Below are 27,815 nucleotides of genomic sequence, written 5' to 3'. Positions count from 1 at the left end.
GGGAGGAAATAAGACGGTAAATAACAAATAACAAACTAAATATTGATGCATATAATTTTTATTTCTTAATTATATTTGGTGGTAGTATGGTTGTATTGTTTTTTTGCAACATAAGTCATTCAATAAAAATTATTTTTTTAAAAACAGCAGCAGCTGGAGGGGGCTTTGCCCAGCCACTAACTCAGGCATAGGCAAACTCGGCCCTCCAAAAGTTTTGGGACTACAACTCCCATCATCCCTAGCTAACAGTGGTCAGGGATGATGGGCATTGTAGTCCCAAAACATCCTTCCTTTCCTCTTAAAACTGAGCCTCACTCGCTTCACAGGGCAGCGTTTGTACTGCTTTGAGCTGCCATTGCAATAAATCGCGCTAAACCAGAACGAGGTGCCTATCTCGAGCGCCTCTTCCTCTCTCGTGTGGCTTTCTCTCCCTCCCACCTTCGTCTCTCCTTCGGCGCTGCTGCTTTTTGCACGCAAACCAAGCTCCGCAGTGCCGGGAACGGGCGCACTCAAAAGCCTAGCCAACAAACCAACACCAGCGCTTCAAACCGGCGCTCTCTCTGTGGCGCAAGCATAGAGGCCGCTGCCCCATCGGAGCCTAGAGCGGATTGGTCAAACGCCGCTTCCGGATTGCGTTACCTTAGAAACCCGCGGCGCTGCGACCCGGAAGCGCTTGCGGGACCAGTTCCGGGTCGCCGCGCCATGGCTGCGCTTGGAGCGTCGGGGTGCTTGCGGGGCGGAAGGGTCGCCGTGGCTTCGCTGCTCCTGAGGCAGCGCCCGCAGGGACGCCGCGCCGCGTGGGGATGGCGGGGCCTCTGCCAAGGCCCGGAGGCGGGTGAGTCTTTCCCTCGGGGGGCGGATACAGGCGGACGGGCTGCCCCCCACGTTGGGCGCTTGAGGCGACGTCGCGTTTGAAAGCGCTTCCTGTGGAAATGGCTCACCTGGTTGGGGCTCAAGGGTTAACCAAGGAGGCAGGTGGGCAGGAGGAACTTGCTGCTGCTGCTGCTGCTGGCTTTTGCCGGTTAACGACCCCACCCCAATAAATGGGACGCTTAGGGGAAGGGGCTGGGCTGGCACCCATCTGCTGGGCCTGATCCAGGCATCTTCGTTGTGCTAGCCTGGGAGCTGGTGCAGTGAAAGAAGCATCTTTTCCTCCTACACTGGCCCACACAAGTGGCAGGGACGTTAGGGTTGCAACCTAAGTATTTTTTGTAAAACATCCAATATTGCAGCCAAAAGTTAGTCCCCATGTGTTTAATGGGACTTACTCTAAGGTAAAACATGCATAGGTCATGCCTAAGTTACAGCTGGCACTTTAGTAGCATCGTTCAAGTCTCACTTTTCAAAACTGCATTTTAAAAAAGGTATTTGAGCTGTTGCTTTCCTGCAAGACCAGAGCTTTCCGAACTTTTCACATTGGGGATGCACTTTTTGGACATGCATTACTCCGCCACACAGTAATTTAGTTTTACCAGCAAACCGGAGGATAAGCTAACCCCTTATAAGAGATACCATACAACACACTGCAGCTGGTGCACTAACACAGTTTGGAAAGCTCTGTGCTAGACCAACCACTTGTTTTTCAGGGGAGAAGAAATCTGATGTTCCAAAACCACCTTTTACGGATGAAAAAGTTCAGAACTTACTCTTCCAGATGACAGGACTGAATTTGCAGAAAGTCTTTAAGCCAGTAAAACAAGAACTAAACCCCCCGACGTACAAGCTTATGACAGAAGCACAGCTGGAGGAGGTATATTGCCAGTGTTCAAGAAATAATATAAATGGGTTTAAGATATGAATAGAAGACACTTCTGGTTGTTTTTTATTTATTTGCTTTGGCCATAAGAAGAGTTAGGAAATCTAGGCACTCAAAACATTTATATATTTGTTAAGATGTATATGTTGTGGTTCTAACATACCAAGGCAGTTGTGGAAAAAACATTTAAAATAATTTAAATTATTCAGAGCAATACAATGACCATATAATATACCTTGAGAAATGTATTGCTTATGCAGTGGTAATAATGAGGATGAATGCTGAAATGTTGTAAACAGTAACTGATTCAGAGTAGCCTTGTACAGCAGGAAAAAAATCTCTCTGTCTCATTTTGATCCAGATGGCAATCAAGTACATGAAAATTGATGAAATCTAACCTGCAGTATGCAGATGTGGTCACAACTCTTTAATATCCCAGGCACTTAGTTATGGGGCATGTAAATAAGTATTTCCATGAACTCAGATCAATAATAGTAGGTGCAGTTTGTAAAAAAAATGTATCTGCGCTTCCATGTGTCTCTCATGTTTTTATTAGTATTTTTGAACAATTGTCAAATGCTAACATGTTTTGCCAATGAAATGACAACAAATAATAATTTTTGTGTAAGAAATTGTAGTAAGACATGCAAAAATATCTGAAACCTTTGGGTTTAATTGTCACCATGCCAATTTGCATATTTTTGCATGGCTAAACCATTTCTCCCCCTGTCCTTCAAAAACCTATATCTATCAAATATTCACACATTTTTTATGTTAGATGATTTTCCAATATGACATTTTCTGTTTAATTAATTACTCACTTCTTCCTTTTAGGCCACAAAAGCTGCTGTTGAGAAGGCTAAAGAGAGGCTCAAAATGCCTCCTGTATTAAGTGAGCGGGAGCCAATTAATGATGTATTAGCAGAAGACAAGATTCTGGATGGAATAGAACCTTATAAATATGTATTTACTGACCTAGCATACAGCACCCCCCACCGTGTGAGTCTGTTAGCTACCTTGTAAAAATATCAATTAATTTTACCCACTTTGCAGTTCCACTAGTAGACACTAATCTACAAGGAAATGCACTGTTCTATTGTACACACAGGATCACAACAGCAGCTGCTTCTGAAATCAGGATATGCAGTTTTAGGATATATAGCTGGGTATGCTTTTTTAAAAAAAATACCATTGATGGATTTGAAGAAAGGAAGAATTTTGCCATCCTTGGACACAGAGGCTTTTTGCTCATGGCATGTTGTGACACTATATTCTTGGGCTGACCTATACCCTCTTGTAAAGTAGTACTTGATGCTTCTGAAAAAAAGACTTTCCCCCCCTGGGCCACTTGAATATTGGCTGAGTCTTGATAGACCACATCACAAATTTGTTTTTTGTTCTACAAATCCAAACAAAGCTCACATTTTAAGAACTGCAGTCTTGCTTTTTTAATAGGATGGGCCTGTTTTTGTGAGCAAAGATCTGTGAAATTGTAATGTTTGTCAGCTTTATTATCAGATCAGGTGCAGCATCCATCCTGCTTCTTCATTTTGAAGTATGGTGATGTTAGCCTTTTCGCAGGCTATCATGGTGGTGATTGCAGACCTCAAGTTTAAGAACTTGTGCTCTATCTGATCCCACTTGTCCCTCAAGATACGTCCCATGGGGTCAACAGAGGCCTGAATCATTTTCTTTTGAACAGGGCTCTCTCCTTTACTATAATCTTTCTATTGGAATTAAGTTTACACTTGAAACTATAGAATTCATTGCTACAAGATGCTGTGCCTTTTAGTACAGGTAGATTTAATATGGATTAGATAAATTTATGCAGGATATGCCAATATAGGGATACTGGGTATAATAGCTAAATGAAACTAAGGAGAATGATTTTCCAGGTGTGTTCTGACTAGCCTGTGAGCTTTCTAGAGACTATTGGCTGACTGTTGTTGAGAGAACAGCTGGATTAGCAGAACTGAACTATTAAGGTAACTCCCATACTCTTAAGTTTTTTGGTCTTTAAATCCCTTCCAAGCAGCAGTAACATCAGCTTCAGGTAAGCTGAACAAGCATGTTCTGTTTTCGCTGTGCAGAAGACTTGATACAATTTACTTTTTTCAAATATCTTGATAGGAAGTTACTGAAAAACAGTTGGCCCTTTAAAAGTTTGCACTGTTCCATATCTTAAAGTAAAGAGACATGATGGAACAGATGACTACAAGTGCAGCTTACTTCTCTTTTCAATTTCAGGAACGCTTTATTGTAGTTCGAGAAACAAATGGAAAATTACGCAAGGCCACTTGGGAGGAACGGGACAGAATGATACAAATATACTTCCCAAAAGAAGGGCGCAAAATTATTCCTCCAGTTCTATTCAAAGAAGAAAACCTTATGGTAAAAGCTAGTATTCAGCCTTGTGCAAAGCAATTAATCTTACTCACGTGAGCAATATGAGACAAATATATTGGGCCTACTGCACCTTTGCCATTGTCTCAGCTTCCTTACCAGTATCCTTCTTCATGATTTTCTAAATTACCGTATTTTTTGCACCATAACACTCACTTTTTTCCTCCTAGAAAGTAAGGGGAAATGTCTGTGCGTGTTATGGAGGGAATGCCTACGGGTGGCATGCCTACGGATTTTCCTCCTCTGAAAACTACGTGCGTGTTATGGTCGGGTGCGTGTTATAGAGCGAAAAATACGGGTATCCAAATGGCCCATTTGGAAACTCAGTTCTCTATTTGCTAAACCATAGTTTAAAAGCTGGGAATGAGCAGTGAAAATACACACTCCATTCTCACTTGTCTTCTGGTTTCCTTCCCGTCTGGGCACTTATTTCCTGGTATAATTAGCCTGCAGTTTGCCATTATGTCCAATCCTCGTTTAATGAGAGTTTTACTTCCCAGAATCTTAAACCACATTTTGAAGTTGCATTTAAGAATACAGTTAATAGACTACCATTCTCAATTTTGGTTATTAGAGCAAACTGCAGTTTAATTACACCAGGATGGGATGAGGAAACACATCCCATCCTTTGCAGCCTATGGGAAGGTGGGAGGACTCGGCTGGTAGGGAAGGTGCCTCATCACTTACTGGGAAGGTCACAGGAGGGCCCGGAGACCTGCAACCTTCACAGACCCCAGTAAGCAGCCCTCCATCTTTTAGTGGGGGCACTATGCACTATTTTGTTTTTGCCCATGGACCCCCAGAACAGAGTCCTCATGTAAGTGATGTAGTATAAAAATCCACTGTAGTATAAAAATCCAATGAAAATGAAGCTGATAAAACTACTTTGAGATCCGGATCTTTGACAGTGCTGGTAATCTTGATAGAATCTATTAAAGAACGGACCCAAAACATTTTTGCAACTGCTGTCCTAAATTATTGCCATTGTTTAGACCTGGACTATTACTGTTATTGAGTCTGGTTTTTTGATGCAGGATGCTTCATTTATATTTCATTCTTGTTACTATTGTTCCAGACGACGCTTCTTCAAGACCGCCATGAAGAACTCCTTGATCGTTGCCTTGTACAGTTTGAGCCAGATTCACCTGACTATATCAGAGTGAGTTGCCAACATTTGGGAAGGGAGCGTGGGGCTGAGACAGCTGCTGTTTCCAAAGGGGTAGTTATGTTTTTGTTGTAACAGTCTTAACTTTTTGCACAACAAATAAATTTATTGTGGCATAAACTTTCATGGGCTGCAGCTGACCAGTGTTATCCTATATACCAGATGGTATCATTCCTCAAAGTTGCTATCCCTTTGACTTGTCCATGAAAGGTAATGCTATATAATACATTTGTTTAGTCTTTAAGGTGCCCCAAGTCTTTGTTGTTTTTGCTACATACACTTATTCCAGAAACTTACTCGGGAAGCTATTACGACGTTTAAGCATTATTATGTTTCAACTTCTGCACAGGTTCATCGGCGGACGTATGATGATATTGAGAAACATGGAAAATATGATCTGCTGCGTTCAACAAGACACTTTGGAGGAATGGTGTGGTACTTTACAAATAGAAAGAGGATTGATGGATTGCTGATAGACATGCTCCAAAGAGATTTGTAAGTGCTGTTTATTGAGCTAGAGTTATCTGGGTTCTCCAAAGCAATACAGAATTTAAAAGTTCATATTTAAGCAGCCTATCTGCTGAGATTAGTTGCACTTGTAAGCATATGTGTTCAGGATCAAAGCACTAGTTGACTTTTATTCAGGAACTGTAGGCTGGGTTCTTAACGATCATTAACATACTTTGAAAGAGTTTGCCATGAGACACTAGTTAATAGTGTTTTCTGCCAATAGTAGCTAGCAATTCCTGCAGCTATTGCTTATTTTCATTTTCACCTGTATGGGTAGGATAATTCAGTTCCATTTATTATTATTTATTAAACTTGTATACCACCCTTTATATACCACTCCATACATCTCAGAGTATAAAAATACAAGAGAAAAAAGAGAAAATACATAATAAAAACAATACCCCCCACATTTTATTATTTACTCATCCGAAACATATTTTGGTGTCATCCAGGAATCAATTCAGTTTGAGTAAGGCTGCAGAATGTGATTGGAGTGTTAGGGTAAGGTATCAGATTGGATTTTCCTGTAAAGCTGCAGTCCTTTGGAATAATCCCTTTAAATTTGGTGGGAAGTAAGACTTCTCCAATACATGTTCATCAGTGATGCTGGATAGTTTTACAAAGGCATTAAACTGTAGTGGTCTTGGGAGGTAACCCAATATTGAAAGGGGGTGATTTATATTGTAAAGGTACGTGTGTAACTACAGAACGCCCAGAGCAGGAGGTGTGTGAGAGAGTTCTTTCTACGATATAATCCCTACTGCTGGAATGGCTCCTATATGGGTCTGAACCCAAATGGAGACACTACCTGCACAGGTGGCAAGGGTGAAGCTGAGATCGAAAATGAATTCAGCTGGGTAAAAACCCACCTCTTTGAAGATATTTGCTCATAGTGATGGCTTTCATTGGTTAGTAATTCCTCAAAACTTAGTTCTTTTAGCTAGTGAATTTAATAAAACAAGCTAGTTCCAGTTTAATGTGTTTGTGTGGAGTGCTAACTGTGACGGTTCCTAGAAAAGCAATTAAGTCTTGAATAACTCCTGTATTTCAGAATTGAGGACGCAGTAAGATTAGTTACTTTGTATCACATGCTCCATCCTGATTGCCAGTCAGCAAAAGAAGCACAAGAATATGACATTCAAGGACTAGATTTAATTAAGGTATACAATTCTTTTATATGGGCCTCTTTTCATGGGGTAGGTACTTATCACAGCAATTTTCCTTTTTTTTGAGCTTTGGGACAAGAAATATTGTACACATTTGTGGAAGCAAATCATCCATGGAACAGTTTGTTAAAAGGCCAACATTTCATATAGCTGAAGTTATCTTTATTCAGTGTTAAATAATCCCTATATGGACTAGAGACTGCACAGCTTTTAACTTCATAACCTGTATCCTCCATTTCACAAAATGTAATTTAGAACAGTAGGCTAGTTTCGTCATTTTGAGGTTACCTGCTAGAGCCCAACCCTAGTAACACAGTCAAAAGCTTGCTGGCTACCTAATTATTATCCTTTTCATTTTTGTACAGGTTTTTGTGAAGACAGAAACACAGAGAGCTGGATACATTGAACTTGCACTCCAGTCTTATCAAGCAACTACACCTAGATCTGCAGCTTCATAAAGAACTTACCAATCCACTTAATATGATGTTTGCGAGTGGGAGGGTGGTGTAAAATGTATATAGAATTCTGAATAAAATACTTTTTGCTGTATAGCGTATGGGAAGTAGCTTTAGTTAGCTTTTAAAGCACAGTTGGCCTGTTTTGATTAACAGAAATACAGAGAACTTGTCATATTGAATAGTTTTGTGGGTACAGTGCTTAGTAATCAAAACATTAAAAGGGAAACTACATTTTAAAAGACATTTATTACAAGGCATGGTCTTCATGTGACAAGAGCTTGGCATAGTATCTAAGGAGTTCTACACAACAGAAATAGATACTGCAATGCGGTTCACAGGTCTAACCCTACTTACTTGATCCAGCTTGCATACAAAAACCAAGCTTCTTTCCACAATGAAGACTGCAGTACATGAAGTTTAGGGAAAGTAATTTGTAAGAAATTTGGTCATTAAAAAAAAATTCAGTCAGACATCTCTTCATCCAAATTAATATCGGTAGTATCAATATCCTCCAGGTCTAAGTTATCCAAGTCTTCATCCAGCTCCAATAATGCCTGTGGCGGGAAGTACATAGAAGAAAATGGCTTACTAAATACCATGCATCTATCATTGCTAAAGAACTACTTACTGGGAACTACTTATTTTATTTCTGCAAGTTGAAATGCTCCAACTACTGCTTTTTAGTGATATTGGACTATCCTGCTACCACCATCCTAAACAACTATGGGCCTGCTAGATATATTTGCTTATTATAAAACACAGCCCCAAAATTTGGGTATAATAAGCAACTCTGATTTAAACCAATGTACAATCTGTGTGTTGAAGGAAGAGGATGAGTAACTTGTTTCTGATTTCATAAAGAATTGTGCAACCTAGAAAACCTTTCCAAACAGGGCCTCTAACACTCTGAGCAATGGTGATTAAGGCAGTTTTAGAGGCTGTATAATGGGACAGTATTTACATTACTATCTAAAATATTACACATTCCACAAGCAGAAGTAAGTTTACCTAGGCAGTAGAGATGAGGATGGGGCAGGGTTTGGTACAGTACAGCAAATCAGCAGCAAGATTAAAACGAGGTTATTGGCAAGATTGGTTTTATCAAAGATATCCTGTGTTCTGTTAGGATAGCCACGATCTCTGTGACACGCTGACAATGAGCTGCATCTGAATAAGGACTTCCTTGAGAAGTAGGTTTGTGTGCTGATAGAACTACTTTAAGGTTGTATCCACTGCTGTCACACATATGAGAATGGACTTCTGCTTGCACAATGGGACTTCACTGTCTCCTACACACTTTCAATCTGCTTCGGGACTCTGGAGCAGAAATGGGGGAGGAGGAGAGGAATGCAAGTCCTGTGGCACAACTGGAAACCTACTTGTGCAACACTGGATTCTGTCCTAAAGAACCAAAAGCTAACAAGCTGAATGGAAGAATTCAAGTTTTTATGCAGCTAGGTTCAAGCCTGAAACCTATGGCTTTAGCTGACAAGGGGCAATATCCAACACTAGTCATACTCTGGGCATGACTTAAGTCCACTGACTTCAATGAATCTACTGGGAATATGACTAATCTTGGATATCACAAATACCTATCTTGCTGGAAAGAGGGAACGTTCAGTTTTGCAATCCAATTTGATCATGGTGTATAAACACATTAGGGATATGTGGGAGAAAGTTGAAGGAAGCATTCTTTTTAGCACACACTCTGCAAACAAGCTTCATGTGCCCAAGTTAAGAACACCCATCCTAAACAAAATCTGATTGCAGCCAAGAGCACGCAGTAAGAATGTACTGTGATGTACTGATCAGAAATGTAAACAACTACTAAGCACAAGTTTCTATATTAAATTAAGAGGAAATCAATCCAATGGCAAACTTTCCTAAAGAGGTCAGATTAACATTTAGCCACACTCTGGAGAAAGTGTTATTCTCTCAAGAGCTCTCAAGTACAAATCTGATCTCAAAGGCTATGCTTCACAAGAAAAATGTAACATAAGAAAGTGAGCGAAGTGGGGGAAATTGCAGAATGGAGTTAGCTTGTCACTGAATTGTTTTATGGAGAATGGAAATGTAATGGTAGAATTCTAGATTGTCTCACTCCCCAAATGATCTGCATTTAATGTTCGTACATTGCAAAAGTAACTAAACCAAGCTTAACCTCATGTGCCAGTTTATTACACGGAGGGAGATTTGCTATCGCCAGTCTTGAATCTAAAGCTCTGCTGACTTACTCTTATTCTGTATAGCCTGTAGAAAAAGTCTAATTTTGAAACTTCCAACGACAGTTTGGAACAAGAGAAATAAGGATTGCTACTGGGATTAGAACCTTCCCAGCTTTAGGATTTTTCATGGTGCACTTGAGCTTTTACCTTTTCATCTTTTATTGTTTCAATTGGGTCCTTCCCTGCAACCGGAGGCACTATCACAGGCTTAGGAACTAGTTCTTCCTCTTCTGAATCCTTATGACGAAAAAGGAAATATTTAAATATTTGATAAGGCTCATATAAGGAAAAACTGGATCCCATTCTTAGTTTGCGTAACCCAAAGAAACGGATTCACCAAGAAAGCGTGTAATACTAGCCCTACACAAAAGCAAATTCGAGAGAAGGCAGCATATGGAAATACTATGTATCATTTTATTCCATTAAGACATTCTTCCTACAATCTTACCTATTGCCCTTAGAACTCCTGATCTAATTGACACTTGCCCTGTTCAGATGACATACCAAATAATGACCTGGTTGTGACAAAAATAAACTCTAGTGAGCTACCCATCTTTCTAACACACACTCAATAGGGAAGGAAGCTTAAAATGTCTGGTTATATTTAAACAGGTACAGCTTTGCCCTAACCACAGTTAACATACCAGGATCTCAAAGCTAGTTTCAGATCCTGGTTTATTTGAATTAACATTGGTTGGAACTAACCACAGCTGCACATAGTTAGATGTAATGGAAAACTGCAAAACGTCCAAACTGATCAAAAGCTTTAAACTTCTATCAGGTTGTTGGAGCAGAGCATTCAAGCCTGAGCATTCTCATTACAAGAAACTATAGTTTATTGTGACGTGAACAGGTCTCTCATTCCTGGAACGTGCAACATTTGCTCGCCATTCCTTTCTTACTACCCTTCCTTCTCCTTGCTCTCAAAATTTAGTCTAGAAGGACAATCTTCTTAAATGTTGTGAAGTATATGTGGATGGGCTCATAAAGCGATAAATAATAAAAAGAAAACTAAGAATTTTGGAGCTGTTGCTCAGGGCTATTTCAAAGTGCTGAAAGCAACTGTGATGGGAAGAAATGCAGCAATGTTCAGGAAGACAACCGATTTATTCAGACACAGAAATCAGGAAAACTGACAGCAACAGAATTATCTGCATGCATCTAAGTGCCAATGCTATCCAAAGCGGTTTCTATATTAAGGTAACATGGTATGAAAAGAACACAATTACAGAGCAATTGCTTATCACCAAAGTAAATGTAAAATATCAAGAGGACGGACAATCTAAATGGCTGAGTTTTGTTTTTTTAACACAGTCCATAAAAAGCCACAGTCTACACTGTGGAAGTAAGGATTTTGAACATTTAGTGGAAATAACTCTTACTCCATAATTTCATTACCACTGACCTGCAATGCTTCCCCTATTTTTGGTGTGAAACCTTTAGCTTCTTCCAGTATGTTTCTCTCTTCATTTGGCTACCAAAGACAGAGAATATATCATGTGAGTAGAGACTTTTGCTGACACTAAATGATTCTCAAGGTCGTGCCAGATTCAATATGAAATTGCTCATAACTTGTATCTACTTACAGTGACTAGGGGATATTTATTGGCTGGCCGCAAATCAGTTTGTGTTGCCTTGATGTATTCTTCAGCAACAAAAGCTTCCTTTAATCCAGGGAACAAGTTTTCATATTCTGTGGGATCGGCCAGCGATTCTGCAGCTTTCTGGTTGACTTTAGAGAGATTTTCTCTCCACAGTTTTACAACCCTATCGATGGAACAGATGGTCATTGCAAGTACCTCCGTTATAAGCAAAATATTTTTTACAAAACACACACTAACATTTCAAAGTTACCTTGAAACTTGGCTCGGCAAATATGTTCGTGCTAGGAAAGCAGCTTCTGGTAAGCGTCCGGTTTTAATCAACAGCTCAAGACAACTATCAAGCCTACAATGGTACATTTAAATAAAGTCACATTTTCATTTGTTTGGGTTTGGTTAAATAAAGCAAATAAAGCAAAAATAAAAGTAAAATCTAGTTTTTAAAATGTACCCATTACTGGAGTATAACACAAATGAGACAATAGTAATAATCTGAGGATTATGCTAATAGCAAACCATTGTGTTCAACGTTACTGGCAATGTGGTTTTAAAGGCTAATGAATGTCTAATGCCCTGATCCTATGAAGCAACTACATAGGATCAGGCATAAAGCTGCTAAGGTTTCTTAGAGGGAACAGGTTGTTCTCTTATACCATCTTGGCTGTGAGTCCTGGAAGACCTGCTCCCTGCCTTGCAGGCCTTTTTCCACCTGGACTGGGAGGGCAAGACCCTGACTGACTCCAAGTACACAAGCTGAGGCTTCTGAATAGATTCTTGTACTGTTTAGGGGCTTGGGGGTGTTGCTGTTATTTATATTAATTTTATCTTTGTTTTAGATTACAATTTATGTTGGGAAGCAGTTTGATTTGCTTATGTGCCTTTTGATGTTTTATTTATTATGATTACTTTTGTTACATTTGTAATTATGTATTTTTTCATGTTGTAAGCTGCCTTGAGCATGGTTTTAACTATGGAAAAGTGGCATACAAATAAAATGATGTCTGTAGGTCTTATACTGGCACTGGCAAGCAGCTTTTGATGCTATTGTGCCAGACATACTCCCCGGGCCTCTTCATGGTATATAGTTGTGTTATAAACAACAAAGGAAACATAATTAACACCACTGTTACATCCTGTAGACCATTCTTAGATTTCCCTCAAATCTAAGACAACAAAACTAATAGATTGAGAGTATACAGGACTTTTACATAGAGAGGTTCTATTGCATAGACAATGGATAAACTCTGGATTTTCTTTTTAAACAGCTTTCAATGTTGGATCCTGCAAACATGCACTTTTTTACTTTCCATCTCCGTCTCCCCTCATAAGTGAATCCATTCCCTTGCACCCACACCCTTTCCCATGTCCATTTAAGTCATAATCCATTTTATGGTCTTTCAAATGCTGGCTCTCTCAAAACTAAAAGATTTCATTGACCTTCTTTCCCTATTGGTTTCCATCCCCCTTCCTCTGTTTCAGGTACTTATTAATAACTTTTTATAAGTAATAATAATAATTTTTAAACTGCCCACTCACTACTGCCACTTGTTCCTGGTTTCTTCTAATCAGCTGCGAACTCAGACAGTTGCAAAGCCTTTGGCTGCTCTGCAGAATGACCAGAGGTCAGATCTTTTGTCAGTCAACACAACTCAGCTGTCTGAGCCAGCAGCAGCAGAAAAAGATTACTACTGCTGAGTGATTCAGAAAGCACTGTAAATCTGGGAAAGAAAAACTAATGCCAAAGCAATTTGGGGGCAGTTCTCTGCAGAAACAAGTCAAGTGCAACAGTAGGAAACCACATCAGCAAAATAAAATGATGATGATGATGATGATGATATCACCATCAAAAATTTGCCAAGGGTGTGTGTGCATTCAGGGCCCACATAAAAGTTTGGGGATTAGCCACCCCTAGTATAGATGAGAGATTATTTGTTACTTACTTTCCTTGCAGGAAGTAGCTCATAAATGCGACATTGTTCTTCCCATCTTTTTCTGCCCCTTCGGCCAGCTTGTTCACCATGCTGGTATTTCCTGAAGCTGTGGCCAACAGCAGTAAGCCACCATAGTCTTGCGCATGGTGCAGGCACTCTTGGGCAAGGCCAAACTGGCATTTACTGATAGCAAGCTCAGCCAGCTGCTTCCACTTCTGCTCAGACTGCGTAAACAGAGAGCAATTCCACATCAGCCATGTTTGACATTGTTCTGAAGCCTATTTAGACTAAATTTAGCCCTGTTAGGTTTTTTATCTCAGCTTTCTCATCTATAGTTCCCCACTTGCACTGAATGTTTCATTCAAAGCACATGGTCATGCCTTAAGAGAAGATACTTATTGCACTATTTGGACACCCAAGAACTACGGGTATGCCTCTTCTAAAAATTAACTCTTGGTTAGCCCACAGAAAACTTCTCACTGCCCAGATCACCCTCGGTATTTTTAAACTATGCTCTGTAAACCAAAAACTATGAACCTGGGTAGATCTTGAGACTATCCTAGACGCGTGGACTATCTTATACCACTGAAACATCATTCAAGAAATCTAGTCAGATATTCCAGATTAGCAGCAAGACAGAAAATATATTTTAAAAAAACACTTGAATTAAGCTGCTTGCTGCTGTCAAAATCTGGGGAAAGCTATCTTGCTCTCACTTCAGCATTACAGACAGAGATCATGTCTAATAATCTTGTTTGATGCTTTACAATAATATAAAAATCAGAAATTCTAGAACTTCAGTGGGAAATCAGTATTTTGCACAGATTCCATTAAATTCAGTTCAGCCTTGACACTAAACAACCAGGTTGACTTTGCACCTTTGTTGCTGGCATCCATTTGTCTCGAGAGACAATGGAAGAATGCACCTTCGAGGGTAAAGTCAAACCACTGGAGAGTTACAGCACCTGCTGTGGCTGCAGAGACTGATACAGGAGAGACATGTTTTATTGCAGGTTGGGCAGGTATAGCTATTCCGTTTTGCTGCTACAGGTGGACCTTTAGAGCCAAAACATTTCTTTCGTAAGAGACTATTCTTCTGCATCTTAACATGGACATTGGTAATTCCTCCTGTGTTTCTAAAATGGTGTAAGCATACCTCTGCTTCCACTGCAAGCTGATATGCAATCTTAAGTTCACCAAGCTGAAGAGCAAGCTCAAAGCGGTGTTCTGGGTCTGTAGATACTGCGAGTGCTTGCTGTTTGAAGCCCTGAATATTATAATAATAACAAAGACATTAGTGAAGGAATCTTCTTAGCAAACCACAGCAAAAATTGATACACAAATACATCTCCCTTTTTATACAAGCCAAAAAACAACACACCATGATTATTTACCTTGTATTTAAGAGCATTTAAGTGCCTAATAGATATGTCCACCCCTGCCAAATTAAATTTGCAGCCATTTCCAATTCCAGTATTTTAATCTATATTTGTTGACCAAAGATTAATTTGATAGAATGTGCCAAATGTTTTCACCTGCTTCTCAAGGAAGTGTGCAACTCTGGTCCTCTGTTCCTTTGGAATTGTGGGAAGAACTTTGTCAGCCATACTGAAGTCTCTCCTCATCACGGCAGTTTGATACTCTAGCACCGAGACTAGCAAGGAGTAACTCACTATGTTCAGTTCTTTGTCACCAAGGTAAAGTCTGTTGTCTTTGGGGATATATCCAAGTAAATACATTGTCCTTTAAGGAAAGGGGGTGGGAGGGAGAGATTGCATTCATTAGAATAACTTCAGTCTGAGAAATCATCTGGCAGAGCAATCCTAATGTGGAGCAACAAACAGCAAAGTGTCAGTTGCACCACCACATCCCAAGCTCCACTGGCTGGGGAAGATGGTGGTGGGGTGGTTCTTCAGTACATTTAGTGCATCGGATCCTGGTTGGTGTAGCAGAGACACAAGGACCCAACTGGGATGCTCTGCTTTCCACTGCTGGTGGAACAACAGCTGGCAGCAGCTTTCTACTAGCATGGGCAATAGCAATGGTCTTAGAACCACCAGCACTCCAGTTGGCCAGAAGAGAGCCATTAACACACCATCCTAACCTGCACTCCCCTAGCCATCAGCATCACAGTCCTTAAGATTGCACGCTGAATTATCAGGAAATTATGTAATTCACTTGAATTAAACTGATATGCTAAGGATAGTAAGTCTCTATCAAACTGTGAGTATGCTGAGGTACAGAAACTCCAGATCACTGAGGAGACCCACCCCACCGCAAAGGAATTTTATTTCTGAAACTCTTCCATTTCCTTAAGGAGTAACACACTGGAGATAACAGCAGCGACGGATAGGAATAATTTCTTGCTTAGCGTAAGTATGGAGAACCTTTGGCCCTCCAGATGCTGCTGAACTACAACTCCTATCATCCCTGGCCATTGTCTGTGCTTGCCAGGGCTGCTAGGAGTTGTAGTTCAACAATGCCTAGAAGGCCACACCTAGCTTAGTATGTGATCTTAAAGTTTAGCCCACACCTGGCTTAGTGCCATATCTGAAAGACAAAAGAATCTTCAAGAAGCAGGTTGCATGGGCAACACAAAAGCTACGCTGCTGGAGCACCCCACAGTCAGATTTACACTCTAAATAGCTTCTTGCTTAAGGACCACATTTCTGCCCATCACAGACACAGTAATTACTTCTTGCCACAGAACTCTGCTCAATGTGCACTGAACTAACAAAGAAGTAGAACATGCTACACTTAATAGCAGTAATTTGATATCTTTCTTTGCTAAACCTTTATTAGGCATTACAAATATAGGCCATCATAAAACCTCCATATAGAAAATTTTAAAATATATGCAAATAAACAGGTAATTTCATATCAATTAGAACTACACCTGATGAATAGCTGAACACTCACCGGTCCAAATGTGCAATGGTGACGATTTCTCCTCCAACGTAGTAGTTCAGTCTGTTCACAGAACTGGTATAAATAAAACAGTCGCCTACCCACAACCCCGTTTTCACAATCTCTTGAATTTCACCAAGGACCTGGAGGAACAAAGGTGTTAAGGCTTAGGACAATCTTGTTTACTGAACTCTCCATAGGCACTAGGTCCATTAAAAGAGTTTAGCTATATAAGTGGGTCAACTCCATAGGCTTAGTGATGAAGAGTCCCATATTAATGGAAGCTCAGCTTAAAATATTGATCCACCAAAAAAACCTCTTCTACTACAGCACAGATAAGATTAACAAAAGTTCAAATTCCCTATTCACCACAGTTCCCTTAGTAGTGGGATATGGTACAAGAAGTTCCATGTGACATATGTACAAAGTAGCCTAACAATCTTTTAAAATCCAACAGAACAAAGTTCATTCACTAACTTTGTTGTCAACAAAATATTCTGAACCAGGAATGTGACCTTCCAGCTATTTTTGGATTCCAAACTCCCATTAAGTTTAGCCAGCATGGCCAAAGGTCAGAATGACAGGAGATGGGGTCCAACAACATCTGGAGGGCCACAGGATCCCCAGCCCTGCTCTATACAGATCGAGACAGCTGTAAGATTCATATTTACATGAAGCCTTATTAACATCTTAATATGGTTCCCTTGCTGCTAATGTTTAGGAGAACAATTAAATTGTTTCTTTTTCAATTAGGCTTTAGAGCCCTCATAAATATTTAGGCTGCTATCATGTTATGTTATATTGTATTATAATGTCTATTGTATATCATTTTACACTGTTTTTATTTTTATTGTATACCACTTTGGTTTCCTTAGAAAAAACAGGATCTAAATGGTTTAAAATGACCGTGTGTCCCCCAAAGCTAATCTTCCAAGTCAACCCATCTTGTCAATTTCCACATTCTCCTTATATCACATGGCTAGTCTGTTAGTTGACAGCAGTATAAATGGTTTAAAAGACAGAATCAGATCCAAAAAGCCTATTAATCATTAAGTGTAGTTACCTCAAAGGCATCTTCAATGCCATCTTCAGTGACTCCCTCGTGTGTCTCTTGGGCTGTTGCAACTTTTTCAGAAAGATACTTCAGAATGAAGAAAGATTCTTCAGTGGCTATGCAGACGAGCTCACCAGAGTCAGACCAGAAAATCTACATCAAAACAATGCAATAACCTTTAAGGTTTGGGCTCTGATTAGAAGACAAATTAAGCCTATTGTGGCACCAAAAGAGGTAGAGAACACTAGTTTTGTTTTAAGACTCCGAAAGTTTCAGAATTAACTGCAGCTGACCTTGCAAGGTGAGCTTTAATTAATCAGCAAGTTGCGATTGGAACAAAACTCACATGTTTGGGCTGGATTTCAATTCTGCGTATCAATTCTGTATTTTCCCAGTCGTAAAATGCCAGGCCATTGACAGATCGGACACCCAGCAAGAAACCACCATAGATACCTTTAGGGGACACAAGCAGAAGAAATTAGAAGCTTTCTGGACAGTGTTGAAAACTAGCTAAGATGGGTACAGAAGATAAAATGCATAACGTGCCTTCTGCTCCAAAGTCAGGTTTAAAAGACTTCTTCTCTTTGAAGTTTTTAAATATCTTGACACTGCTGTTGCTTTCCCTGATTGCATACCTGCACACAAACAAAAGATTTCAGTAGAACCAAGATCTTATTCAGCAAGATTAACAAACAAGGCCAGGAGCAGTCAATACTAGGCACACTGGCCATAGATCCTGCCAATGTATACAGACTTGTATAGACAGGTTATTCCCCTTTTGCCAAAACAGCTGTGAAAGGATGGCTGGAATAAGGCTTAAATTGACTGGATGCAGTCCACAGGCCATGTGTCCTTGCCTCCAACTAGGCCATAAACTGAATTGGGATGCAGCCACTACAAAAACTGTTGATTACACATTTTATATTTCATACTGAATTTCTTTTTTAAAAAAACCAACAGCAGACCAAAAAGCTATGCAGAGACGATTGCTGTTCATAGTCCAAAACAAAGCGCCATAATATTAAACGAAATGCTAAGATTAAACAAAGCACAAAGGACTTACTCTGAAGAATCATGTGCCCATGCAAACTCCTGAGCAGAACCAAAGCTTTTGTTTCTCAGTGCCATAGCTGTGTAAATGATGTATTCACCATCCCCACACACTACTACAAACCTGTAAGGTGGTAAACACAAAAGAAATGTAAATTACAGTATGCAAGGAAGGTTTGTGTAAGACTTGTAAAACTCAGAAAAGCATGATCAGAAAGATACACACATACAATGTCTCTGGTCCTAAACAGAATTTAAAATTAATGAACGGATTTAAGTTTTTATCTTTGGAAAAAGAAATCCCTTACCGCCCATTGGGATTGTGCTGAATAGTCTGGGGATATATTTCACAGCTGCCCATATCTTTCACAGCAAGTGGCAGTCTCTCTCCGTCTTTGATTTCAGCATCCCCCATTGCTTTCAGATTAGCTTGCTGAATTTCTGAATGCTTAGCCCAAATTATCTTGCCATTAGCATCCATTGACATGGCTGGCTCTTCACGGCCAAGCTAGCAAGGAAGGAAGCATGAGGAGAGGAGATGTATACAATACTCAATGTAACTAATAAACCAATTTGCTTAAAAACCTTTTGACAGTGACAACCAACAGTTAAGTCTCCAATGCAGTATTTCAAATAAGAGTGGTGTCCTCTGTACTGACCCCAATTATTTAATAAAAACATGCCAAGTAATTATTCCACTAGTGGACATCTAGCACAGTTAAATATTTTCTAAGGCACATACCTTAACAATGATGCTACCTTCATCATATCCCAGAGCCACATTATTTGATCCTCTCAGGCTCGCCACACACCACACCCTTTCCATGCCATAGTTCAGAGTACTTTCCAAACGGTAAGTGCTTGAATGCCAAATCCGAACAGTTCCTATGCAGTGGCAGAGTTATTGCATTCAACATTACTTAGATACTTCAGAGGGGGGAACCCAACCCCCAATCATGATTATTAATACACTGTTTCATACCCTGTGCAAAACTGGGTTACATAAAGGACAAAGAATAAAACTATAAAATAAAACGCAACAAATATGTAAACTGCACAAATCACCTAAATACATAAAGGAGCAGAATCATAATGAAATAAAAGAACAAAAGCATCATCAAAAACTTTTCTGAAGATTTATGTTTCCACTGTCCACAGAAAGGCAAGCAGCTATTGGGCCAGGTGATTCCACATGCGTGGTGCCGTACCTGAAAAAGCTCTCTATCCTGTGCTCCCCTGCAGGAGAACACAGCAGGATAGAACCAACACTTTGAACTGGACCCAGAAACAAACAGATACTCAATAAAACTTGCACAACTGCCCTCTCCAGGTGTTTGTAACCTGTGTACAATACATGGGAGGGCACGGGAGCTGTGAGGACGAGAACAATAGATCCACTGCCCCTCAGTTTTCTGTTGCCTTCCATGAGTGGGAAGGGGGCATATTCTGGAGTGGGAAGGCTACCTTGTACCTGTGGAGGCTCCCTGCACATTTTACAACTGTGTAGATAACCATCACGTGTGCAGGAGGTTCCCTGCTTCAGATAAGTCCTCCAATTTGTGGAGGGCATCAAAAATGATGAGGGTGTGTGTGGTTCTAGCAGCACTCCCTTTTTCATTTACAGTGGTGCCTCGCAAGACGAAATTAATCTGATCCGCGAGTCTCTTCGTCTAGCGGTTTTTTCGTCTTGCGAAGCAACCCTATTAGCGGCTTAGAAAAAGGGGGGGGGAGGCGGGAAAAAATCGGAACACTTGCAAGACGTTTTCGCCTTGCAAAGCAAGCCCATAGGGGAAATCGTCTTGCGAAGCAGCTCAAAAATGGAAAACCCTTTCGCCTAGCGGGTTTTCCGTCTTGCGAGGCATTCGTCTTGCGGGGCACCACTGTAAATGACTTACAAATGCCTGAACCTAATTATCATCATAGTTACTGCAGTCCCAATTAGAAGTAACTGCTGCATTTTGAACCATCTGTAGCTTCTGTACATTTTTCAAGGCAGTCTAACAAGAAATACATTACAGAAATCCCACAGGGATGTTGCCATAGCATGAATGACTGTGGCCAGGTCTGCCTTCTTCAGTCTTCATATAAAAGGTAAGTATTTTCCAATCAGAGTATTAAGCATTTGTTTATCACTTCTCAGACATTTCTAACTGAGAAGAATTTAAATCTGTGCAATGGAAATATCTCTAATGGAACAATTCCACCCTTCTTGCATTTCGTATTTATTTGTAATCATACCCCTTTTAAGCCTTCGTGATTATTAAAAATCTCAGCCTCTAGGTATATTTCACTTTTGTTTACAATGCTCCTCCAATAAAGGAGCTGTAAATGAAAACACTTCACAAAGAAACCCACTAACAAACCTACACTTCGGCTCTGCAACCCATCTATACAAATATAACAGGACTATTTCTAATTGTCTTGAGTTAATTTGTAAGCATCTGAAAGAAAAAAAATGCTTATGGCTCATGTCAAGCTTTGGTGAGATGTTAAGTTCTCACTGCTACAGAAACCCCCATAGGAAAATAAACTGGCACTCTAAAGAGAATCGAGAAATGGTTGAATTTACCATCTTCAGAGCCAGTGATGATGATGGGAAGCTCAGGGTGGAAACTAACGCAGGACACATTTTGTGCGTGACCCTCAAGAGTTTGCACACATGTTTTATTCTGCAAAGGGGAAAAAGAAATGAAGCTGTGGATGCAAAGACTTGATAGCACTCTTTAACATATGATAAATGTTATAAACTATAAAACTGAATGACAGTTATAAAGTACCTAACTAGACCTTTCTGATGATGACAACAACTTTATTATTTATATGCCACCCATCTAACTGGGTTGCCCCAGACACTCTGGGTGGCTTCCAGCAAAATATAATAATCTTGAACTGAAAACAGCCAATGACAAAAATATTCATATACCTGATTTAAAAAACACAAAACACAAAACTATAACATTTTTGCTTTTTCAATATAATGCAAATAAATGGTATAGGAATAGTACGACACAACATACCTGATAGTCCCAGATCTTTACTAGGCGGTCATCTGCTCCAGAAATTAGGTACGGCTTATCACCTCCACTGTAGTAATCAATGCAATTTACGCCTTTCTCATGGCCTTCTAAAGTGAAGTTGGGTGATGAAGAACCAAGCTGCCACACCTTCCAAGAATATGAAAATGATTGGTGACTGGGTCTAATGAAACCCTGGAAGCCCTTTCACATATCACTATTGGCTAATTTCATGTGTTTAGAACAGAAGTCAAAGGGAGCAGTATAATTAGTAGCCTGTGTTAAATCCTGGTGCAGATTTTGTCCCATCCAAATTCTGTGTGCTGACAATAACCCCTATGATAAGCAGATCAAAATTTAAACCCAGGGATCACACTATTCTGAGCACAATCTACACTCAAGTGTATCATGTGCACCAACCTTTGTATTGGATGCATACTGGTGCAGATAAATAAAATAAAAAAATCTTCCCAGAGTATTAAAATGACTCAAAATACAGTTTATGCTATATCCTCCAAACAGCTGTTAAGCACCTACAATATAAGAAGAGCATTTCACTTTAAATTTAAAATTCTGATTTTCAAGTAAGAAATCACTCTACCTTGATTGTTCTGTCCAAAGAGGCACTAGCAAACTGATTATTATCCTTAGGATTTATGACAATCTGCATCACATAATGAGTGTGCCCTTCAAACACTTGAGAACAGGACCATTTTTTATCCCAGTCCCACAGCTTAATAAGCATGTCATCTAGGAGAGAAAAAATACCTTCCATTATGCACTTCATAAGCACCAAAGGGAAAGAAAAATAGTGATAACCTAAAACTATTTTTCTTTTGTTTCCCTGAAGATCTACCTGAAGAGTTCAATATGGCTGAAAAGCTTATCTTTACAAAATCACTTTTCAAGAGTCTACTCATTCTAGTGATATCAAATTTGCAGTGACCTGTTTAGCAGTCCCTCTCTCCTCTTTAATATGAACTATGCCAGTGGGACAGCATCATGCCTAAGTGCCATTGATCTGACAGCGCTCCCTTCCTCTTTTCCCTAGACATAACCTGGCAGAGGGTGTTTCTCTCTAATCCTACCTGGCCCCCCAAAAAGGTTCACAGCTAAGCCCCCTCCCCAAACTACTGTTATATTCAGATGTGCCATAGGAAAGCATGCACTGTTTCTCTTTCAGATACTGAGTTGCTGCTGTTTGGTCAAGTTTTATTCTTAATCAAATACTTCTATGACATATTCTTTCTAGAGCATGGATGGGAAATCTGTGGCCCACCAGATGTTGTTGAGGTGCAATTCCCATCATGGCTGACCTTTGGTCATGCTAGCTGGGGTTGATGGGAGTTGAAGGCAAGCAAAATGTAGAGGGCCCCAGTTTTGCATCCCCATAATGAGAGTTTTATGTTGCATAGATATGCATCATCATCATCATTATCAGCAGCAGCATACATTTAAATTCTTTGAAGTTTGACTACATCCTACCACAGTGAACTGGATAACTGAATACAGATGCTTGAGAACCATAAATACTTATGTTTTGTAAGAAGTAACTGGGTTTATGTTAAAATGGGACTAGCGTATAATGCAAACAAAGATCTGGGGCACTTAAGATATAAAACAACATAAATAGGAAGACTATGAGACAATAAGCCAGCTAATATGGATCTAGTTCTAATCAGGGATGACTACCCTGTGGCCATCCAGATGCTGCAGAACTACAACAGCCACAACCAGCATGGACAACAGTTGTGCAATTATAACTTGGCAACATCTGGACGGCTAAAGTTTTGTCAACCCTCTTGTACAGCTTCTGGTAGGATTCTGCAGCAATCTTGTTACAAGTTCTGGAGTCGCTAAAATATGTTGCTACTTCAAGGAGGTACGTAGCTTACTTTCTTACAAAATTCTAGAGAGTAACTCATTAAAATAACAATTAGTAATAAAATTAAACTCTTACCACTGCTAGTTAGAATGAAAGGTTGTGTAGGATGCACAGCAATGCAACGGATATAATCTGAGTGTGCTTCAAACATGTGAACCCTTTCCAAAGTGTTGTAGTTGAAAACCCGAATTTGCATGTCATCCTATGAGGAAAAACCCAATAAAAATCAGCTTCTCTATAAATGAAAACGGAATTTCCACTTCCAAATAAAGGATTGTATCTAATGCTGCCATTCTGCTTGTGCAACAGACTTCTATTTGTGCAATGGAGCTTTCCCTTCTCTTCTGTGTCCCAGCCATGCACTCTCAAAACCTGCTCCAAAGAGTCGGGGGACTCTCTAGAGCAGATTTAGGCAATGTGCAGGGACAGGAGAAGAAAGGGAAGTCCCACTGTATGAATGGAACACAACTCACAACTTTATTGGTTTTGATCTTGCATTGTTTTTCTTAAACTTGTTTCTAAGCTTCCCTCATACAGAAAGATACATTTTAAAAAATAAAAGGTAACGTCTAGCATCACTTTGCATATCTTTTAGTGCAGAGATGGGAAAACAACTGGATCCTCCAGTTGTTGCTGAACTACAGTTCTCATCATGCATGACCACTGGTCATCCTGGCTGGGCCTGATGGGAGCTGAAGCCCAACAACATTTGGAAGGCTGCAGGTTCACCACCTCTGCTTTAGTGGACTGTATACCTCTATTTTTGCTAATATAGCACCTTATACTACACTGTATCTCTCTTAAAAATCATCAACCCTCCTCAGTCCATAAGGTTCCTCTGCAATTAAATTTGCAATTCAGAATTTCTTACCACTTAAATATCCTTCTTTTCAAAAGCAAACCTCTAAATGATTAGTAGCTTCAAGGTTCCAAAATAAACAACAAAACATTCTTAGTGAAAGAAGATAACTTACGGCTCCTGTAACAACCCAGTTTTTTCTTGCCACAAATTTAGATGCTCTCACTGGTAGGTCACATACTTCAAAAGTCTTCACTAATGTCTGAAAACAAAGGTTACATTTTATGTTAACTTTTATTCATGAAAAACCGCTATTTAGAAATCTCTTTAGCTATTTCAGATAGCTGTTTTTCAACTGTCGGAACACGATGGACAATATTCTAGAAACATAAATAAGTTACAAAAGTTACATAAATAAGTTGCAAAATGTTTCAAACACTTCATAAATTTAATATTCTTAGGAAAATAAATACACCACACAGTTCAATGCCCTTGAGTGGGGGGGGGAAGGGTCTTAATGTGATACCAAAATCCCAATCAAATTCAGAGGACCCTGTGACTTCATAAAACACAAGCAGTCCTGATCACAAATCTCCCCAATCACATTTAATTGGGCCCTAATATCAATAATCATTTTACAACTTTTCACTGAACATATTTTATATCACACATTACCTGTGTTTCATGGTTCCAAACACAGACACTACCATTGTAAAGGCTAGCCAACATCCATGGCTCTGTGGGATGCAAGTCCACACTCTTCACTCGATCAGATCGAGCTGTTAGCTTACGCTTTATGTCAAGTCGAAGAGGCTAAATAGCAGAAGAATAGAATGAGGCTGTTACAAACACATACAATAGCTGGTTAAATATATTTATGCTGAAAGAAAATTGGACAGGACCTAAACAGCCAGTCATATTTACATAAGTGGTTCACACTAGCCTGACTGCAATAAACCTATTCATTCATTCATTCATTCATTCCCTTACAGACTGTTCTCTGGAATGGCCCAACGATTTAGTTTACCCAGGCCATGCTAAAATCAGCAACAGCTGTCAGCTTATTAAAACATTATTGTGATAAATAACACACGTTCATCATATACCTAGTCCTAGGCTAAGAATTTTGACAATGTGAGAGGATTTCAGATATGAAACAACAGTTTGGGATGAAATTATACTGCTACAATATTCACAAAAAGTGACACAGACAAAAGAGCATGTTCATGCCCTTTGTGCACAGCCCTTTTTTGGCAAGTGTAATAGAAGTACTAGGTAGGATTAAAAAACAACAACAACTGATGCCCCATTAGTATATATACAAACATCCAGGAAAACTCACAGGTCACTCACAAAGCACACTGCATGCATTTGACTCCAGGCTCTTCCAGTTAAAAGCATATAAATCAGGAGTAAGCAAACTCGGCCCTCCAGATGTTTTGGGACTACAACTCCCATCATCCCTAGCCAACATCACCAGTGGTCAGAGATGGTGGGAATTGTAGTCTCAAAACATCTGGAGAGCCGAGTTTCCCTCTGCCTGATATAAATCAACAGAATCCTAAGAAGCTGCCGCTAGTAAAAGTTGGCAGTACTGGGCTAAATGGACCACAGATCTGTCTCTATAACTGGTATTTTTATTATACTGCTTCGATCAAATCTCACACCTTCTTGGATACATCTAAGCTAACCTATTTATACAATTCATAAAACCCAGAAATGTGCAAGCTTACTTTCACCCTCCATTTGTTTTCAACTCTAACTTCCATAAGCCCCTGCCAGCAAGGCTAATGGGATGATGGGAGTTGCAGCAGAACATCTGGAGGGCCACAGATTGGGAGATGCACTTCCATTTCAGCAGGCATGAAGCGGGACACTAAATACAGGAAGCAACTCTGCCAATACCCTAACCACATGCCTGGCCATCGGGCTACTATCCATACTGCAGAGCCCTCAGCTTAAGATATGTACACAAGATACACAAGAGTGCGAATTACAGCAATGGTTGAAGGAAGTGCTTTTTTCTGGGGGGACGCATACCCCTAAACATTTTGTGAATCAAAGTTTGGTCTCATTGAGGGGCAGTATTTCAATATGTGTAGGAAAATGAGAGTACCCCTAAACATTTTTTAGAAGAAGAAAAAAAGCACTGGTTGCCTGCCTTTCACACATCTTCAGATGAGAACAGGCTGACAGCTGATAAGTGGTGGCCAGGAGAATTTGCCATTTTCAACTGAGCAAATGCTTTCATTGAACCATCAACCATCATGCACACCCTACCCCCAATATCTCTTCCATCACCTCCAGTCCAGACGCTACTTGTGAATATAAGCAGCACTGGAACACACCACCATGGGCTCCAAAGGGGAGCTGGCTGTGAGCTTTGCGCTGCACAACACGAAAGATGCAGGCAGTTTGATGGAGGTAAATCCGCTCAGAGCTTCGGGAGAGGCAGCAATAGCACAGGTACCACCTTCCCCGCCCCCCACCCCATAATCAAAGCAGGCAGAAACCAGCAGGTGAGCCTTCTCCTGTCCAGGCGCCTCCAGGCCGGGAAACACTTCACCTGCCGGATTTCTGCCTGCTGTGCGGCTTAAAAAGACGGGGAATCCTTGGCCCCGCCGGGCAGGCCTCTCTCTCTCTCCCCGGTTCCAGCAGCGCCTGCTCCTCCCCACCCACCAGGCCCACTTCCCTGGCAGAAACAGCCGGCCTCCTGCCTTCGGGTCCCGCTGCCGCCGGCCCCTCCTCGCCCAGCTCACCATGGCTCTGGCTCACGCAGTCCGGGCTGCGGCCACCGACGCTCCCCGTCTCCCTCACAGCCCAATTCACCGACGTGGAGCTTCCGGCTGCAGCGGTTCCCGCGAGAAGCGGGGAAACAACGCGAGAGCACGAGCCCTTCCGCCTAGTCGCCTCTATCTCAGCCAATGGGTGGAGGGGAAGGGAACGTTCGTAGAGGTAGCCAAAAAGGGTAGAGTGACCGCGTATGTCTAGAAACGGAGAGAGGGAGGGAGACTTATCCGCTTTCTATGGGCTCTCGATTCGGCGCTGTTCGAATAGGGGGAAAGCACGCTCGTTTCTACCTCCCGTGAATATTAAGTGGACAATTCGACTGCCCAGTAGCTTTGAGTCCAACTTTGAGTGAAAGATTCCCGCATTGCAGGGGGTTGGACTAGATGATCCTAGTGGTCCATTCCAACTCAATCTGCGATTCTATCTGCAAATGTGCTTCGTTTCCCTCCCTCTACTACTTGCCTCAGAATAATCCAGCTGACCTCAATACCACTAAGAAACGCAAAATAAGCTATACATGTTTCACTCAGGTGGAAACAATGATGTATACTCGGGTAATAAATGGATCTGGAACTTGTTTAGTCGTTTAGTCATGTCTGACTCTTCATGACCCCATGGACCAGAGCACACCAGGCACTCCTGTCTTTCACTGCCTCCCACAGTTTGGTCAAACTCATGCTGGTAGCTTTCAGAACACTATCCAGCCATCTCGTCCTCTGTTGTCCCCTTCTTCTTGTGCCTTCCATCTTTCCCAACATCAGGGTCTTTTCCAGGGAGTCTTCTCTTCTCATGAGGTGACCAAAGTGTTGGAGCCTCAGCTTCACAATCTGTCCTTCCAGTGAGCACTCGGGGCTGATTTCCTTAAGAATGGATAGGTTTGATCTTCTTGCAGTCCATGGGACTTTCAAGAGTCTCCTCCAGCACCATAATTTAAAAGCATCAACTCTTCAGCGATCAGCCTTCTTTATGGTCCAGCTTTCACTTCCATACTGTAGTCTAAAGGACTACAGGTTCCCTATTCCCAATTTAGCAGATTTTAAGTAGGTCCATGCTGGAAGCTTTTGAAGTGGCTTGTAGTAAAGGTGTATGGTGTGGGCTCTT

General features: G+C 40.7%; 2 protein-coding genes across 2 annotated transcripts; one reads left to right on the top strand and one right to left on the bottom strand.

Annotated features, from left to right (window-relative positions):
* The first annotated feature begins 678 nt into the window (after positions 1–678).
* Positions 679–7,549, top strand: MRPS22 (mitochondrial ribosomal protein S22). The gene is made up of 8 exons (XM_082225301.1): positions 679–835; positions 1,587–1,750; positions 2,591–2,755; positions 4,004–4,147; positions 5,235–5,318; positions 5,674–5,819; positions 6,886–6,994; positions 7,366–7,549. Exons 1-8 carry the CDS (start codon positions 703–705, stop codon positions 7,456–7,458), a joined length of 1,038 nt encoding a protein of 345 aa, XP_082081427.1. The 5' UTR covers positions 679–702; the 3' UTR covers positions 7,459–7,549.
* Positions 7,550–7,685: 136 nt separating this feature from the next.
* On the bottom strand, positions 7,686–26,812 carry COPB2 (COPI coat complex subunit beta 2). The gene is made up of 22 exons (XM_082225302.1): positions 26,684–26,812; positions 24,600–24,737; positions 24,100–24,186; positions 23,201–23,327; positions 21,842–21,990; positions 21,244–21,390; positions 20,796–20,895; positions 18,969–19,111; positions 18,535–18,734; positions 18,240–18,350; positions 17,723–17,811; positions 17,523–17,629; positions 17,186–17,329; positions 16,135–16,265; positions 14,751–14,958; positions 14,372–14,482; positions 13,225–13,439; positions 11,538–11,630; positions 11,270–11,450; positions 11,089–11,157; positions 9,831–9,920; positions 7,686–8,012 (listed from the first exon to the last, which is right to left on the bottom strand). Exons 1-22 carry the CDS (start codon positions 26,684–26,686, stop codon positions 7,920–7,922), a joined length of 2,736 nt encoding a protein of 911 aa, XP_082081428.1. The 5' UTR covers positions 26,687–26,812; the 3' UTR covers positions 7,686–7,919.
* Positions 26,813–27,815: the final 1,003 nt, after the last annotated feature.

This window comes from Podarcis vaucheri (genome assembly GCF_965113315.1).
Source record: "Podarcis vaucheri genome assembly, chromosome: 5".
NCBI lineage: Eukaryota > Metazoa > Chordata > Lepidosauria > Squamata > Lacertidae > Podarcis > Podarcis vaucheri.
The sequence above is the reverse complement of the archived record's forward strand: the minus strand, read 5'-3'. Positions and strand labels throughout refer to the sequence as shown.